This window comes from Silene latifolia, chromosome Y (assembly GCF_048544455.1).
Source record: "Silene latifolia isolate original U9 population chromosome Y, ASM4854445v1, whole genome shotgun sequence".
Lineage (NCBI taxonomy): Eukaryota > Viridiplantae > Streptophyta > Magnoliopsida > Caryophyllales > Caryophyllaceae > Silene > Silene latifolia.
Window position 1 is genome coordinate 135,207,487 of NC_133538.1, and position 18,449 is coordinate 135,225,935.

Genomic DNA, 18,449 nt, shown 5'->3' on the forward strand with positions numbered 1-18,449 from the left:
TTAAGTATTTTTCCACGTTAATAGCTCGCGCCCTAGGCATGCAACACTTGGTGCCCACGATAATTGCCCATGGTGCATCCACCCCATGCACTACTTAACATTTTTTAATAAGTGTTACCACCTTAATGGCAAAGGCCTATACGCTTCATGTGCCCACCACGGTGCCATTTCATATACACTTGTTAATATATTTTTGTACTTGGCATTTTTTTCATTCACCCATCTCGATATGTAATGCAACCTCGTATTTTTAATACATAATTGTGGTGGAATTTTGGGGGAGGGACGAATCGAAGCGACATAGGGCTGAATCTCAGTGGATCGTGGCATCAAGGCCACTTTACCACTTACAATACCTCGTTGTGTATTTAAGTCGTATAGACGGATTCAACCCGCCGCCAGTTAAAATTAATTCAAGGCAGCCACCACATCGCATCCGATGCGCTAGCTTAGCCCACGACACGTGCCCTTGGGGGCCGAAGCCCCTACTGTGGGTCGGCAATCGAACGGCGAGTGTATGCATCGCTTCTGGCCCGGATTCTGCTTTCCCCGCTGATTCTGCCAAGCCAGTTCCCTTGGTTGTGGTTTTGCTGGATAGTAGACAGGGACAGTGGGAATCTCGTTAATCCATTCATGCGCGTCACTAATTAGATGACGAGGCATTTGGCTACCTTAAGAGAGTCATAATTACTCCCGCCGTTTACCCGCGCTTGGTTGAATTTCTTCACTTTGACATTCAGAGCACTAGGTAGAAATCACATTGTATTAGCATCCGCAGGGACCATCGTAATGCTTTGTTCTAATTAAACAGTCGGATTTCCCTTGTCCGTACCAGTTCTGAGTTGGTTGTTCAGCGTGCAAGGATAGCCCCCGTGGCAGCCTCTCTCAGTCCATCCCCCGGCCGGCACGCGGTGATCCGCTCTCGCCATGGAAGCAGCTCGAGTAGTCCGCCAGCAGCCGACGGGTTTTAAACTGAGATCCTTGTGCCCAGCCCTCAGAGCCAATCATTTTCCTAAAGTTATAGATCCATTTTGCCGATTTCCCTTGCCTATATTGTTTCATTGGCCAGAGGTTGTTCACCTTGGAGACCTGATGCGGTTATGAGTACGATCGGGCAAGGTTAGCATTCGGTCCTCCGAATTTTCAAGGGCCGCCGGGAGCGCATGTTGTTAAAAAGGGAAGTCAATCGTTTAAGAGGTTAGTTATGAGGAAGTTAAGATGAATTTTGTGGTTACGAGAAACCATAGGGTGTTGAAATAGAATTTCACTTGATATGTAATAATGCATATGAGTGTAACATGTATATAAAATGGTCAGTTAAATTTGAATGTTTATTTATGATGCAGTAGGTCTCCTGAGAGACAGTCTCTCAATAACTTTATTGAGAGATCAATTATAAACTGATGAAAATGTGGTACAAAAAGTACTAAAAGGGGTATGTATAATGTAAAATGGGGTACTAATAAAAATAGTTATAAAATAAGATAAAAATAGGTATGATTGTTATGAAAACATGTACCAAATTATGGAAAACAATTCAACAATAAAAGGGTACGAAAATTACATAAAGAGGCACGGCAAAATGGTCTCTCAATAAGTTAGTGAGAGATCGTCTCTCCAAAGTTTTTGTGTTTATGATGTATGCTGGTGATTATGTGAGATTTCGACCTTTGAATAGTAGTATGGGATGCTAATCATGAGGTTGTCATCTAATTGTTGTGTATAATGGATGGTTGAGATGAGTTGTGAGGTTGCTATCATTTATTCTCAAGGATGTTGTGTTGGGACGGAGTTTATGTAGGGTACAATAAATATCGATGTGGCTATTGTGCGTCGGGTTGCGATCCGGGCAAGATACTCCGTGTTTCGATACGAGTACCCTCGCGCTGCGTTGTGGCTGTTGATGGTGGTGTTGCGATGCCTTATGTTGGAGGAGGCGGAATAGTTGAGAAAAGAATTTTGAAATATTATGTTTATTCTATTATTAGCATGTGGATTTGGTGTCGTGTTTTTAATACCGTAATTTTCTCTAATTTTAGACTTATGAGTGAGAGAATAGAGTATATAATGGATGGGAGTTTCAGCTGTGGTTGTTGTGTTGTCATCTTTTCATAGACATTTCGTTAATGAGACATAGTTGTTGGTGTACTTTCGGGAATTAAGTTGGATGAATCATTTGTTGACATAGTTGTGGCATGTAGTCAGCGGAATATGTGTCTTACTGACCTAGAAGTTGTGAGTAGTTCATAAACTTTTGTTGGCACAGGATGGATGCAGTGTTGGGGATGAGTAAAATGTTAATGTATGAACGAGTTTGTTAACGATTAAAGGGGAACTTTTGAGGATTTCTTTAGTATGTAAGAATTTTTGGTTGTGGTGATATGTTGTTGAGATAAGTGTGTGAATCACAGAGAGTGTTGTTGTGTGGAAGTGTTGAAGAGTTAAAGAGTTAAAGTAGTGGATGATGTAGAGGATTTTGTAGTAATCTTAGGTGATGAGAGGGATGATTGAAGGCATGAAAATTGTTAAGAGTATTGGATATAGGAGTAGTTATCAGTGTTAATGTTAAGACGATACCGATTATCAGTGTCACGAGATGGCAATAATAGAAAGGAAAATCTAATAATCTAGTACTAGTTGGGTTACAAGGACGTAACATTTATCTTAAGAGAAGTAGGATGCTACAATACGTTGATAGTTCTACATTTTGTAGTATATTACGAGATTTTGAGTCTTCGTGGTAGAATTAAGGATGGACTTGTGGGTTGATATCGTTAAAAGTAAGGGTTATGCTCGTGGTATTATATTTGAAACGAATGGACATAGAGTAATGTTGTAGGTGTGTATGATTGAGATAGTGTTGACGGTTGTGGGTAGTGATAGTTATGAGTGTGAGCGAACTTCGAGGATAAAGTTCATTTTTAGGGTGGTAGAATGTAACATTTCATTTTGGTGGTCGTTTTTTCTTGGGGGATTGTGTTGGTGTTGGAATTGTTATTGAGCGGTATGTTAGTAAAACAGTGTTAACAATGGTAATTTGGTAAGCTATATTATGGTTGATGTAATGTTGCGGGATATGTTGTTGAGGTGGGCGTTGTTGTTTGAAGTAGGTGGTGTTGTTTGAGTTGGTGTTGAGAATGGAGGGAGAAAGTTTGGGTTGTGTAGAGGCAGATGCGAACTTTGAAGACGAACTTCATTTTTAAGGAGGGAAGGCTGTAATACTCCGCAATTCTGTTCTGTGGTGCTCGGTCGAGTAGGTAGGTTACTCGACTGAGTGTGCTATACTCGGACGAGCTCTGTTGGTCGAGTGCGGTTGGGGGATATTTGGGAGTTTGTGTGAACTACTGTTTTTGTGTACTCGGTCGAGTTGGTGAAGCACTCGACCGAGTAGGTCTCACTCGGTCGAGTGGTGTGTGACACTTGACCGAGTGTTCGGTCTGGATGTTTTTCCGTGGTTCATTATTCGTTTTTAAGTGAGTTGTTTATATTTCACCTAATCAGTTCTAAACTTCATGTCCAACCCTAAAATATTCTAAACTCTTAATAAACACCTTTCTAAGATACCTAAATATCTAGTGTGGAGATCGATTGCGGAATTAGGGATTTTGCTCCATCTCTCATCTTTCGTTGCTAGTAAAAATTGTAAGTCCTATTATACGTTGTAATTATATCATTCATCAATTTTCTATTGTGACTAAACCCTGGAATTTTGGGAAAATTGGAGAATTAGTAATGGGTGCATACCAGTTAGGGATAGTTAGTAATTGTATGTGATTATTATTTGTAGGTGACAGTTTCATGGAGGATTGCTATTGCGATTACTTGTGTGTGCTTGGATTGCGAAAAGGTAGGGTTTCCCTACACAGTATGATCTATACAATCTTATTAAAAGGGAAACCTAAAATGCCACATACACATCGACTAAATGCCACCTAGCATTAACAAAAAGCCACGTCACTTACTACATATGACATGGCAAATTTTAATGTGACATGGCGAGTTAATATGACATGAATTATCAACTTATTATTACATGACATTAATCGTAAATTTCTCATGGTACCCCTTAATTTTATCAGATTTCCCATAATACCCCTACTTTTAGGAATATGCCTATGGTATCCTTGAGGTTTCATTTTTGTGCTCATGGTACCCCCTAATGTAACGGTCGTTAAATGGAGGTTAAGTTTTAATGATGTGGCAATAAATTAGTAATTAAAAATTACGGAAATTTCCCATGGTACCCCTTAATTTTGTCATATTCCCCATGGTACCTCTGCTTTACATTTTTATTTTATATTTATTGATAATTTTTAATTACTTATTCATAGTCACATCATCAAAACTTAACGTCCATTTAACAACCGTTATATTAAGGGTTATCATGGGCACAAAAATGGAACCTCAAGGGTATGATAGACAGATTCTTAAAAGTAGGGTACCATGGGAAATCTGACAAAATTAAGAGGTACCATGGAAAATTTCCGTTAATTTAAATATATTATTTTCCAAAATTTATATAACCCTTACAAATTTACATTAAAATTTCATAATTTATAATTAAAATTGACATTTTAATTGAAATTTTTGTAATAAAATATGTTAATAACTTAATTAAAACTTTTCATATTACTTAACACCCATCATTTTTATTAAATGTTTTTTTCTATTTAATTAATTTTTGTAATAAAACATCCCCTATTTACTAAATGAATAGGTATATTCTCAATTTTTTCCTCCAAAAAGCATCTTATTAAATAAGGAAACAAATTAAAATTTATTACATTCACTAAATAAGGAAACTACTAATTATATTTTATTTCATTAAATTATTATCTTTTCATTAAAATTAATCTTTTTATCAAACTATATTATTTCACTAAACTCTAAACTATAATATCTTAATTAAAATATAAATAAAATTTATATAAAACTATTAATTGCTAAATCTTTTATTAATTAATTCCATTATTTGAAAATGATTTGACTAATACTATGTATAAAATAAAACTGTAAATCGCTATCATTAGTTTCGTGACAAAAAAAATTAAGAGAAAATAAAGATTGAAATCATTAGCTTTTGCGGTATAAAGTTTTTTTTTTTTAAATATATTTCAGCACTTTACTCAATTTTCTTGATTAATTGTCAATTATAATTTTTTTCTCAAAACAAAATACAATGACGAGAAATATGAACAATTAGTGAGATATCATTATTATATAATAAATTTATTAAAAAAAAACTCTATATACCGTGCATTTATTACACGGGGTCTAAACTAGTGTTAGTAAATTGATTAAAACTCTTCATAATACTTACACCCGCCAAATTAATTATTATTTTTTCGTATTTAATTATTTTTTATAATAAAATATGTTAATAAATTGATTAAAACTCATCATATTACTTAACCCTCACAATTTTCATTAAATAATTTTCTTATTTAATTCACCTCTTAAGTTACTAGGCATTCAATTATCTTATTCAACAATACCACAAAATGAACTAAAATAAAATTTAAATATTGGAATCTATGGTTGTGTAATGGTTATAAAAGCTATAATAATACCTATAATAGTTTATATTCACTTCATTTACTTATTTAATACCTATTTTCCATTTGCCCATGAGTTTCTAAGTTGTGGGCTATATATTTTATGGTTTAATTTACTTACTTGATTATTGTGAGTACATATATTTGTATGTTAATGTTGTTGTTGTTGTTGTTGTTAATGTTGTTGTTGTTGTTGTTGTTGTTGTTGTTGTTGTTGTTGTGGTGGTGGTGGTGGTGGTGGAGGTGTAGTCCTATATATTATATTTTAATTTTTTATGTTGTTGGTTTTTATGAACTATGGTGAACCATTTGATATATCCGGCAAATAAGGAGCAGTGAGTCTAGCAGGTAGGTGTTGATGTTTAAGCTTGCTTGCGAGTTTGGATGGGGCGCCGACAAGACATTATGATCATTTTAGCTTCCGCTGAAATCTTAGACATTCATTTGCTTTAGCTTCGAGTTGTACTTTCTTTTGGTTTTTGAGTATGTAATCGACTAAACTTTATTTATCTTTATTAAACATTTCATTATGGTATCTTTGATATATACTACCTCGGGTAACCGAGATGGTAATGCTTTTATTTGCTAAGGTAGGACTTGATAAGGCACTTTAGTAGATGTAGTGTTTACAAACAAAGAACAACAATTTACCTTTCACATGGCTGTTGATTTTTAGCAATAAAAAAACAAATAAAACAACTTACATATGATACGTGTAGTACCCGAATTCACTCATATATAAACACGCATTAACCAAGAATCATTGTATTTATAAAAGAAAACCCCTTTCCCAGCTGATGTGGCAGCATGAGGATTAAGAATTCTCATTTTGGAGCTCTCTCATTAAAAGGGTAGAATTGTCCATACACTCCCATAATTTAATTGCTCCGTAAGGAATTAAGGACAAAATAGTCATTTATCTTTTTACTCTGGTTCTGTTTGGCCTTGTTTGTGTAAAATAGATTTTACTTCTTAAAAGGAGTTTATTCACAAGTTACTTTTTGAAAAAAAATTGGTTGTTTGGCCATACTTTTGTAAAAGCGGTTTATATAAAATGTATGTGTTTGGCCTAACTACTTCCATACCACTTTTGTTTTTTTTTTTTGGTTGTTTATGTGAAAAGTAGAAGTAGAAAATATCTGACCTGCCTATTAGGGGCCGCTCTAATGTAGAGAATGTTAAACGAATAGGGGCGCAACTTGGGGAGTATGTTGGTATGGATCTGGCGCCAGTGCCGGAGTTGGAGCGTGCAATAAGGGTCAGAATTCTACATGATGTACGAAAACCTCTCCGTGACTCAGTGCAAATTAAGATGGTTAGTGGAAAGGCAGTCGAGTTCGAAGTTAAATATGAGAAGATACCTACGTTCTGTTACGGCTGTGGAGTTCTAGGGCATGGGGAAAAAGACTGCGAAGACGGGCCATATGAAGAAGGAGAGTTGAGGTACAGTGAACAGCTGCGTGCTTCCCCTTGGAGGGTCATGAAAACTGTGACAGATGGAGGATCTAAGATGGCGAAGTCTCTAAATTCCATGTTCGATAAAGAATACGAGGATAGGGAGCAGGAGAATATATCAAAGATGATTATGAAGTTGCAAAGTATATCCCTTAAGCATAAGAGAAGTAAGGAAGGCCAAGCTTCAACAATCAGAGTGGAGGATGAGCAGATAGCTGTGGGGGAAGTGCAAGGTGTGATGAGGGGATATGACAGGGCGCATTACCAGGAATTGGGAGGTGGGATGACAGACACAAGGGAAGGTGCAGGAGAGGGGAGGGCAGGTATGGAGCAGGGAGAAAAGAGGATGGTAGGGAGTGATGATGGAGCTCATATGCATATAGAGGCGAATCAAGGGACTGAGGAGAGGGCGCAGGGAGTGAATACAGGTGGAGAGCAGGAAGGTGGCAGGAATGGAAAGAAGTGGCAGAGGTTGGTGAGAGCACCAACTAGTGCTCAACGGGAGGGGAAAGAGGAGGGTAGGGAGTTGAATAGGGTGGGGGTAGGGGAGAAAAGAGTATGGTCGGTGACGGAGGAAACAGCGAGTGTTGTGGAGAAGAAGAGTCAAAAAATCATGGATGTACGTTCATCTGAGGCGGTGGTTGACGACACTCAACCCCGTCGGGCATCATAAAAATCTTGAGCCTTAACTGCAGGGGATTGGGCAACCCGGCTGCGGTAGGCGGATTAAAAAACCTTGTCCGTAGAGAGAACCCGGATTTTATTTTTTTGTGCGAGACTAAATTAAGTGGTGCGGAGATGACAGTCATTGTACATAGTATGAGAGAGTACGACGGGTGGGCCGTGGATAGTGTTGGGCGGTCAGAAGGGCTTGCGTGTTGGTGGCGAAAGGGGTTGGAGGTTAGCTTCAAATCCGCTACAGTGCACTATATGGATTGGGAAGTGGTCCTCGGGGAAAGGAGATGGAGATTGACCGGTTTTTATGGATGGCCTGCTGTCCAAGATCGCCATCTTTCGTGGCAGCAATTACGCATTCTGGCGGCAGATAATGATACATCGTGGTTATGCATAGGCGATTACAACGAGATTCTTTTTGGGACGGAATGAAGGGCGGCACGAGACCTCAATGGCAAATGACAAATTTCTGGGATGCGGTAAATGACTGTGGTCTTAGGGACCTGCCTTTTGATGGGTATGAGTTCACTTATGACAATGGTCAAGCGGGGATGGATAATCGCCAGAGTAGAATTGATAGAGCTATGGTGACGGAATCTTGGGTGGATATGTTCCTGAGGGCAAGATTTTTTCACTTGGAGCCGGGGTGGTCGGACCATGTTCCCATTATGGTGGTCCTCGACAGCAGATACTCGGAGGGGGAGAGGGGCAACCGGCCATTTCGGTTCGAGCAGATGTGGATAGGTGAAGATGGATGCGAGGATACGATAAGACGAACTTGGGACCCGGGGGAAGATATGTCGACTAATCTGATGAAATGTGCAACTAATCTATCTGCATGGAAGGGAGCTAATATTGGTAAGTTGGTGAGAGATATTAAGCTTCATCGGAAAAAGCTCGTAAAACTTAATTCTTGTGAGCGGACTGAAAGCAATGTCAAGGAGCGACGGGACATTAAATCGAAAATAGCCAAGCTGATCAAGCAGGAAGAACAATTTTGGCGCCAAAGATCAAGGGTCTTATGGCTCAAAGAAGGGGAGAGAAACACGGCTTATTTCCATCGAAAAGCGAGACAGAGGAAGCAAAAGAACCACATTAAATTCATTATAAATGATGAAGGACGTAAGGTGGAAACGCAAGAGGGTATCAAAAAGGTGGCGGTTGATTACTTTACGCAGCTATTTGCTTCGTCTGGACCGGTCTTGATGGAGGATGATTTCCGCGGAGTGGAGGGGAGGGTGACGGGGGATATGAACCGGGGCCTACAGGAGCCATACACTGGAGCGGATGTCCTTGATGCACTGAACCAAATGCACCCTCTAAAGGCCCCCGGGCCCGACGGTATGAATGCTCTCTTCTTTCAAACTTATTGGCACATTGTAGGGGCTTCGGTGATTAAGGGTTGCTTGGCCATCCTCAATGGGGACAGGATATCCGAGGAGATCAACATGACCCACATAGTTCTTATACCCAAGAAGAAGGAGGCTAGTAGTATGGCTGAGTTTCGACCGATTAGTCTCTGTAATGTAATTTATAAAATTGTGTCGAAAGTGCTTGCTAATAGATTGAAGAGGTTCCTTGGAGATATTGTCTCTGAAAATCAAAGTGCCTTTGTACCGGGCCGGCTTATTACTGATAACATCTTGGTGGCTTTTGAACTATTCCATTATATGATGAATTCCCGGGGTGGAGGAGGGCACATGGCTTTAAAACTTGATATGGCAAAGGCTTATGATAGGATTGAATGGAGTTTCCTTGAGGGCACATTGAGAGCTATGGGGTTTGACGAGGGCTGGCGCAATAGGGTGATGCTTTGTGTGCGGTCGGTGACATACGCGGTGAAAATCAACGGATCCTACACCGAGTGTTTCAAACCTCAGAGGGGCCTTCGCCAGGGAGACCCTCTATCCCCGTACCTATTTATTCTTTGCGCGGAGGTGTTTTCGAGTATGATTCGCCGTGAGATGGAGATGAGTAACCTGCATGGCATCCGGATTGCACCGGTGGCACCTATGGTGTCGCATCTTTTTTTCGCTGACGATAGTATCATCTTCACTAAGGCAAATGAAAGGGAGGCTCGTTTGGTTAAATCAATTATAAATAGGTATGAGAAGGCGTCCGGGCAATTGGTTAGTCTCGACAAGACCACGGTCTCTTTTAGTAGAGGTACACACAATTATAGGAAGAATCTTGTGGCTTCGATTTTGGGTGTACGGGCTGTCCGAGAACAAGGGAAATATCTGGGGCTTCCGACGGTGGTTGGAAATTCGAAAAGAGAGCTGGTGCAAATCTTGAGGGACAAGTAAAATAAAAGATTGCAAGGGTGGAGGAGTTTGATGCTAAGCAAGGCTGGGAGGGAGATTTTAATCAAAGCGGTGGCGCAATCGATTCCGACATACGCGATGAGTGTTTTTAAGCTTCCGGGTTTCTTTTGCGATGAGCTTAAAAGTCTGGTTCTGAACTTTTGGTGGGGGGCCGAAAATGGAAGAAAGAAAATACCATGGGTTGCTTGGGAGAAATTGTGTAGGTCCAAAGATAATGGTGGGCTTGGTTTTCGTGACTTTCGTTTGTTTAATAAAGCGTTACTTGGCAAGCAAGGATGGAGGTTGATGACGGAGGACACGAGCCTGATGGCGAGAGTCCTTAAGGGCAAGTACTTTGCTGATCGTGATTTCTTGGAGGCGGAACTTGGGTCGAATCCGAGCTTCACATGGCGTAGTATTTGGGAATCGAAGGATGTGATATTGTCGGGTGCGAGGAGGCGAGTTGGGGATGGATGGAGCACTAAGGTGTGGTTGGATCCTTGGATCCCGAATACCCAATCGCGACGAGTTCTCTCTCCTCGGAATGGCAGTGACATATCCTTGAAAGTGGCGCAGCTTATGAATGACGATTATAACGGTTGGAATGAGGAGCTCATAGGTGCCTTATTTTTACCCTTCGAACAAGAACGCATTAGAACAATACGGATAAGCGACATTAAGCCTATGGATGATTGGTGTTGGGACCACACAAAGGACGGACAATACTCGGTGAGGACAGCTTATCATCTCTTAATGGGAAGGGGAGGAGAGGCGGAGCAAACGGACTATGGGCGTAGCAAGTGGCTCTAGAATGTAATATGGAAAACGCCAGTCATACCTCGGGTCAAAATATTCATGTGGCAGCTATGTCACGATGCTTTACCTACCAGGCACAATATTGGGCGTAGGTTAGCGTTGAGGGATGAGGACTGCCCATTCTGCTCTTGCAACATGGAGACTTGTCTCCACGTTTTTTAGGGTTGTGGGTGGGTTTCTGGGGTGTGGGAAGGGGTTGGGTTGGAGAAGAAGGTGGACATATGGGCTGAGAGGGTGAGGGAGTGGGTGGAGGGTGTGATGAGGGAGGGAGACGAGAAGGAGAGGAAGGTGTTTATGCTGTCGTGTTGGGCGATTTGGGAAAGCAGGAACGCTGCTATTTTCGAGGGGAAGGGAAGGCATTGTGAGCTGGTTATTTGTAGGGTGCAGGAGATGCTAAGGGAGATGGATGAGGCTGAGGGTAGTAGGAGGAGAGAGGAGGGTGAAGGGGGATGTAGAGGAGCTGGGTGGAATAGGAAAGCAGGGGAGGGGGTCGATATTGGAGGGAACGGAAGAGAGGTGGCAGTTGACAGGGGAGTATGGAGAGGGCCTGTTGAGGGAGTGGTTAAGATCAACACTGACGCAGGGGTGGCTGAAGGGATGGGGACGGGGTTGGGAGTGGTGGCTAGAAATTCTAGTGGGGAACTGCTGTGGGCTGCGGTGCTGCAGAACCGTATGGTGGGTGAGGCGAAGAACGCGGAAGCGGAGGCGATCTTGTTTGGCATGAAGGAGGCTTGGAGCAGGGGACACATGAGTATCATGATGGAAAGCGATTGTCAAGCTGTGATTAAGGATCTCCGGGAGAAGAAGAAAGGAAGAGCGGATATTTTTCGTATTTATGATGACATTTTTCACTTACGCAGTAGTTTTAATTCGGTTGAGTTTTCTTTTGTTAGACGGGAGTCGAATCGGGTGGCACATTTGCTAGCTCATTCGAGTCCGTGGTTAGAGGGGAAACGCATTTGGTCTGATAATGCCCCTCAAAACATTATTGATGCTATTTTCCACGATATTAATGAAATGATTTAATCCCTTAGGGGGTTTTACCGCAAAAAAAAAAAGAAGTAGAAAATATCTACTTCTACTTTTGGAGGTGATTAATAAGTTTTTAACTTTTTAAAAGTAGTTTTAAAACTCCTAATTTAGGGTGTTTGACCAAACTACTACTTTTTCAGTTACAAAAACACTTTTAAAGCTTGGCCAAACAGCACCTCTATATCCTAGGTAATTGCAGAATTTCAACTTCCAAAAAATACTTTTATTACTCTATAGTATTCTTTACCAACAGGCAAAAGCTTCAACTAGCATGACAATTCATCTCCTCCAAAACAAAAACCTACTCCACAACAACCTCTACTTACAAAAATACACAATCGTGGATCATGTGATGTATTTGGGGTGTTTGTACTGACGCTTTTCCAATCATGGATTATCGGCGCAAACCTTCATAATTCATACCATCGGAATCATCAACATTTTTTTGTCGACGATTTTGATGACGGCATATTTCAACTGCGTCGGTGAATAAGGGTTGTTGAGTCTTTATAACAAGGAATGAGGTAATTTAATTTATAATATTATTGAATGAAGTGTAGGACGGATGTTGGCATCTTTTTGTCTGCTTTTGGAGGAGGGTGGAGGGGTGATTGGTATTGATCATTTTTTTTACTTCAATCGGCTTTCGCAATTTTTGGTGAGAACATGTTCTGTCTTGAGTCGATTCGCCCGAGTTGACTCAGTTTTTCTATCTCAACAATTTATCACATCGCTTACGAGTTAACTCTGTAAAGAGTATGTAAGAATGTATTGTATTAGCTTAAAAGATTAACGTATAGTAGCGGCCTTTATATACACATATGGACATATATGAGTGTTAAAGCCATCACTAATTGAAGTTAAGGAGAATATCATTTACAATAATGGACAGAATAAATTATCATGGTAGATGATTATTGCCTAATATGAGATACACTGATATTATTGCTAACAAACTCGACTGTTGAGTTTATCGATCATGTACTTAAGAGGGGGAGAGGGGTGAATTAAGTACCCTTTTAAAAATTAAAGTGAAATTAAAGCGCTAGGCCGTTCACGAATTTCCTTCTGGAACAATACACAGGCTAATTGAACAGTCTCTGTGACTGTTCAAACAATCAGAGTTGTGCTGTATTGTTCGTTAGAGTGAATACGTGAAACAAAAAGGAAAAACAAATAAAATCAAAGGTAAACGAAACAAAAGAAAGCAAGAGACACACGATTTTTAACGTGGTTCGACCTACTCTCTAAAGGTCTACGTCCACCCTCTCTCTTATTACTATTTCCTTTATAACCAAACTCGATTACAAAGAAAACCCCACGATCAACCCCGGTCGTGCGACTCGAGTACAACCCCATACCCCAAAAACACTCTCTCACGAAAAGTAAAATTACAATACAAATTGTCTCCTTATATGGTTCAACAATTGGAACGATGGAGAACAAAAATCAGCCTTATGAATTTATAACTTGCGTACTCAAAACTCAATCCACAACTCACGGCTTTTAAAACAAACTTTGCAAATAAAACAAAAAAGAATGCTTTCACCAGATTTGCAAAAGACGATTTTAAAAACCAGTTTGACAAAGTTGACTTTGCATAAAAAATTCTTTTTGGACTTTCTTAAACTCTCCGTCTGTGTTGTATCTCTTTTCCGCCAAGATTTATTCGTATTATATATATTCAAATATTGACCAAATAAAATCTTTTCAAACAAGCAACCAATCTTTTAAACGAAATCTTTGAATCTGTTAATTTAGTTGCCTTCAAACTCCACAAAAAGTTAAGATAGTATTTTGAGCAAATATAGGAAGTTCCAACGGAATGAATTTTTCCAAAACAATTATTTAGCAAAAATATTTTATCTTGGAAATTAATTTGTCCAAAAGATAAGCCGTGATTTATTGGACCGAATAAGAATAAGCACAAGATATATATTCTTACAATTTTTCTAGACACGAACCAAGACTCATCCAACGCTCCACCCGTCTTCTTTTCCGAACAGATAAAAAGACTTTTGAACCTGTCAAACACACATCTAGCATACACCATTAACTTAGAGGAATATAAGAGTAAATGACTTGTCATCATCAATAAAATAGGCACAACAAATTCCCCCTTTGATGATGGCAAGTCCCTAAAAGAGTGCCCCCTTAAAATCAAAACACCCCTGCAAACATTTGAAAAATTCAAGACAATAACAATAAAAATAGGAAACAAACACGATCAGTAAAATAACTACTAAACCAAGGTTCATGAAATATAGTCGAGATTATCATAGGCATAGGTCTAATATCAGCAGCTACTAAGTACACTAGAGTCCCTAAATCTTTCCCCCTCTTGGCATCATCAAAAGGAGAAGGACGGTCAAAATGTGTCAACGCATCGCCCCATGGTCAGTTAAGTGTCAGTGCACCTACCGGACACAGTCAAAAGACATCATCGAAATAAGTACAGACCACTAAGAAAAGTACGAATAATACATAACCAGCAATAAGAAGTTAGCAAAAGAAGGGTGGGGCAAGGGAGGTCTATTTGGGAAGGCGGGCTAAGAGTTGTTTGAGGAGGTCAGGAATAACGGTGAGCTGTTCAAGGAGTTCTCTGATGGCCACTAATTCATCTAAAAGCGTTCCCAAGCCACCAGCCATGGTATCCGATAGATCATCCATCTTCAATCCAAGAGCACCAAAACCACTTGTACTAGTCCCAGCAGAACTCGAAGCCTTACTGCGCAACCCATGTAGCTGATCATCAACAACCCGAATATGCATTTGACCCATCAGCCCATCTCCCATACGATCATCCAAAGCAACACAGAAACTATCATCGGACAGAAGTTTCAATTGCCAAAATACATGACTCAACCACATCACCATAGGGTAATTCCCGTGCCTTCTTGCTGGTTGTTTTTTGAACTTCGGCTGCAACCTCACGGATATAATGAAACATAATAACAGCCAGGTTGACGGGTTTCTTCATCATAAGATGATACATAAGCAGCAGATCAGAGATATGGCAATAACCACGTGAATGAGGACGGGGAGTGATGGTTCGGCGGATAACATTATATAGAAATTGATGAGGAGCATCAAGAATACTCGGGCTAATGTGACAGTCTATAGTAGCAGTAGGATCAAAATATTGAAGAACCATGAGGGGATCCTAGTCAACCAACCCCGACCAACTATTTTGAGCAAGAATATCAAAGCCAGTAAAGGGAATGTTAAACATGTGAGCAAGCTCAGCGGCTCTTAAGACAAAAGTCCTACCATTAATTTTAGCAGATAGGAGAGTACCCTGGTTATTCACCGCCACTGATTGATAAAATTGCAAAATTTCCTGGATAAATACTATGAAATGAGCGGTAAATATGGAAGTCCACTTTTGGGCATTAAGGAGATCAAGAAAAAAAGAAAAGGCGGGTTTAGATTCTAACCATAGAAGCGGGTAGTAGCGGCCTGGGAGAATAGAATGAGCAAGTAATCTTTGACACATACTGAACTCCGTGTCAGTCATATCCACAGACCGAAGAAAATAAAGAACTTTATCATTATCCATGGCAGACAGCAGCGTAGCTTTCAGGACGGGAGCACCATCTGCCGTAGCATCATCGGCAGACTCCGGAGAATCCGGGCACTTTCTTTTAAGAGACCGCCCCTTTCCCTTTTTAAACAACTCCAAAGGTTTCAAACTCTTATAAAGATTATCAGTCAACTCTTTATCCCCAGATCCTTCGTCATCTCCATACAATCCTTCTTCATCTCCATACACCATCTTCCCTTTACCTTTCCCATACACACACGTGGGAACAACTCGATTACCATCCTCGAGTTCACATATCCGGACCCCTTTTCTAAGCCTTGTGGGTCGATTTGGAGCTTTAGGCTCTTCAGATAGAGATGGTAACTCCTCGAATTCTGTAGCTGGCGGCGCGAAATAAGTTGTATGCATTGTTTTAGAACGAGTGGATATGGTGGCAGTGGGATTAAGTGGTTGTTTTGTTGGGGCTTTTGATTTAGGTGGAGTTTTTGTGGGTATAGGGGTTGTTTCCGGCTGGGTTAAGGTGGTGGTTGTGGTTTCCGGTGAGGTGGGGTTCTCATGTATGGTTGAAGTAGGAAGCTTAAAGCGGTTGGAGGCGGCTTTGATTTTCTTTTTCGCCATTGTTGCCGCGGAACAAGGGGAGTGATTTGGAATTTTTTAGGGTTTAGGTTTAATTTGGGGATTTTGATTTGGGTTGAGGGTATTTGACGGGTGAGGGGAGAGTGTATATGGAGTTTATTTGGATTTTGGTCATATGGGCTTGGGCTTGTTAGGTAGATTTATGATAGGTTTGTTTGTCTTTTGCCAAGAAGAATATGCTTAATTACGAAAGACAGTAGCAATTCATAGAGAATCAACTTATAACTAGTCTATATTAAAGAAACCGACTAGAGTAAGCAGAATGCACGTCAACTTAAAATTTCATGAGTTAAATTAATGACACATAATCACGACATCTTCAATCTAGTCAATCATTGAGGTATTAATTTTCAGGACCAAAGATACTACAAGCTGCTATTCAAAAGACCTAATTCTAATCGGATTTTCTCAAATTCTTCTCGAGCCAATGGTTTAGTAAAAATATCGGACAACTGATCTTCGGTTTTACAAAATTTTAAGCTTATGTTCCCTTTTTCTACGTTATCACGAAGAAAATGATGACAAATATCAATGTGTTTTGTCATGGAGTGCTGAACGGGATTTTTAGAAATATTAATTGCGCTAGTGTTATCACAAAGAATGGGAACACAATTAATGATCATACCGTAATCCCGCAACTGTTGTCTTACCCATAGGATTTGAGCACAACATTGAGCAGCAGCGACATATTCACTCTCGACAGTAGATAGAGCAACCGTATTTTGTTTCTTGGACGCCCAAGAGATAAGACACGGTCCTACAAAGGTGGCAATACCAGATGTACTTTTTCTTTCAACTGAGCAACCTGCATAATCTGCATCTGAATACCCCGTGAGAGTGAAATTGTAATCCATAGGATACCATAAATATAAGTCCTGAGTTCCAATCAAATATCGAAGAATACACTTTACAGCTGTTAAATGTGATTCTTTGGGATTTGATTGAAACCGGGCACATAAACAAACACTATAAAGAATATCCGAACGACTAGCTGTGAGATATAAAAGTGAACCTATCATACCTCGATACACCTTTTCATCTAAACTTTTACCTTTTTCATCTTTGTCAAGCTTGAGTGTAGAACACATAGGTGTAGGAAATGGATTAGCTGTAGTCATACCAAATTTCTTTAGCATCTCCTTGATATATTTTCTTTGATGGATCATTATGCTATGTGTGGTTTGCTTTATCTGAAGACCCAAAAAGAATCCTAGCTCGCCCATCATGCTCATCTCGAACTCCGATTGCATAAGATTGGAAAAATATGCACATAAAACATCATTAGTTGCTCCAAAAATGATATCATCTACATAAATTTGAACAACTAATAAGTCCTCTTTCACCAGTTTTAGAAATATTGTTTTGTCAACTGAACCTCTTTGAAAGCCATTTTCAATAAGGAACTTTGATAGTCTATCATACCAAGACCTAGGTGCTTGTTTAAGACCATAAAGTGCCTTATCTAATTTATAAACATGATTAGGAAAATTACTATAAAAAAAACCGGGAGGTTGTTCAACATATACTTCCTCTTGCAAATAGCCATTAAGAAACGCGGTCTTAACATCCATTTGAAAGAGTTTGATACCCATATGAGCGGCAAAAGCAATAAGGAGACGAATGGCTTCAAGTCTCGCCACGGGTGCAAAGGTTTCATCTTAATCAATCCCTTCCTGTTGATTGTATCCTTGCACTACAAGTCTAGCCTTGTTTCTCACTATCACACCTGCATCATCCAATTTGTTTCGAAATACCCATTTCCTTCCTATGACGGAACGATCTCTTGGACGTGGTTCCAAGTGCCACACTTTGCTTCGTTCAAATTGGTTAAGCTCCTCCTGCATAGCAATAACCCAATCAGGATCAGTTAAAGCATCATTAATATTAGAAGGTTCTAATTCTGATAAGAATGAATAATGAGCACAAAAATTTCTTAATGAAGATCTAGTTTTGACTCCCTCATGGATGTCAGTCAGAATGTTATCCATTGGATGTGAACTTTGATGCTTCCAACGTCGAGGAACAAATGTTTGTTTTGGTGTAGATTGAACAAGATCTTGAATTGCATTCGATTCTGTTTCTACATTCGTATCTCAGTAAACCTGAATAGTATCTGGGTTACATTCGATTCGCGCTCAACATCTATATTTGTCTTTCTCAACGTATCCGAGCTCTGGAGGCCTGATTTGTCTCATTAGACCGTGCAGGTATCATTCGAGACGCCTCAACTTGGTGATTTTCCAGATGGACAGTCCTGTGTTCATTCATTTCCCCGAATTCGTGGACATTCGCACTGTTCCTTCCAATGATGAGGGATTCTCCTCTAGTTCAGGTGGATAATCTCTTACAAATCCAATCTCAAAGTCATCATCATCCTGCAATTTAGCGTTAAGCACATTAGTTTCATCGAAAATTACATGTACACTTTCCTCA

At 39.8% G+C, this 18,449-nt stretch overlaps 1 protein-coding gene across 1 annotated transcript; it reads left to right on the forward strand.

Annotated features, from left to right (window-relative positions):
• Positions 1-10,087: 10,087 nt before the first annotated feature.
• Positions 10,088-11,830, forward strand: LOC141628985 (uncharacterized). Its single transcript, XM_074442064.1, has 2 exons — positions 10,088-10,717; positions 10,967-11,830. Exons 1-2 carry the CDS (start codon positions 10,088-10,090, stop codon positions 11,828-11,830), a joined length of 1,494 nt encoding a protein of 497 aa, XP_074298165.1.
• Positions 11,831-18,449: the final 6,619 nt, after the last annotated feature.

Excerpts from the sequence above, each read along its gene's own strand:
- LOC141628985 (XM_074442064.1), top strand. The coding sequence starts at position 10,088 with ATGAGTGTTTTTAAGCTTCCGGGTTTCTTTTGCGATGAGCTTAAAAGT. Across the intron at positions 10,718-10,966 it reads CAAAGGACGGACAATACTCG|GGTTGTGGGTGGGTTTCTGG; the intron begins GTGAGGACAGCT and ends CACGTTTTTTAG.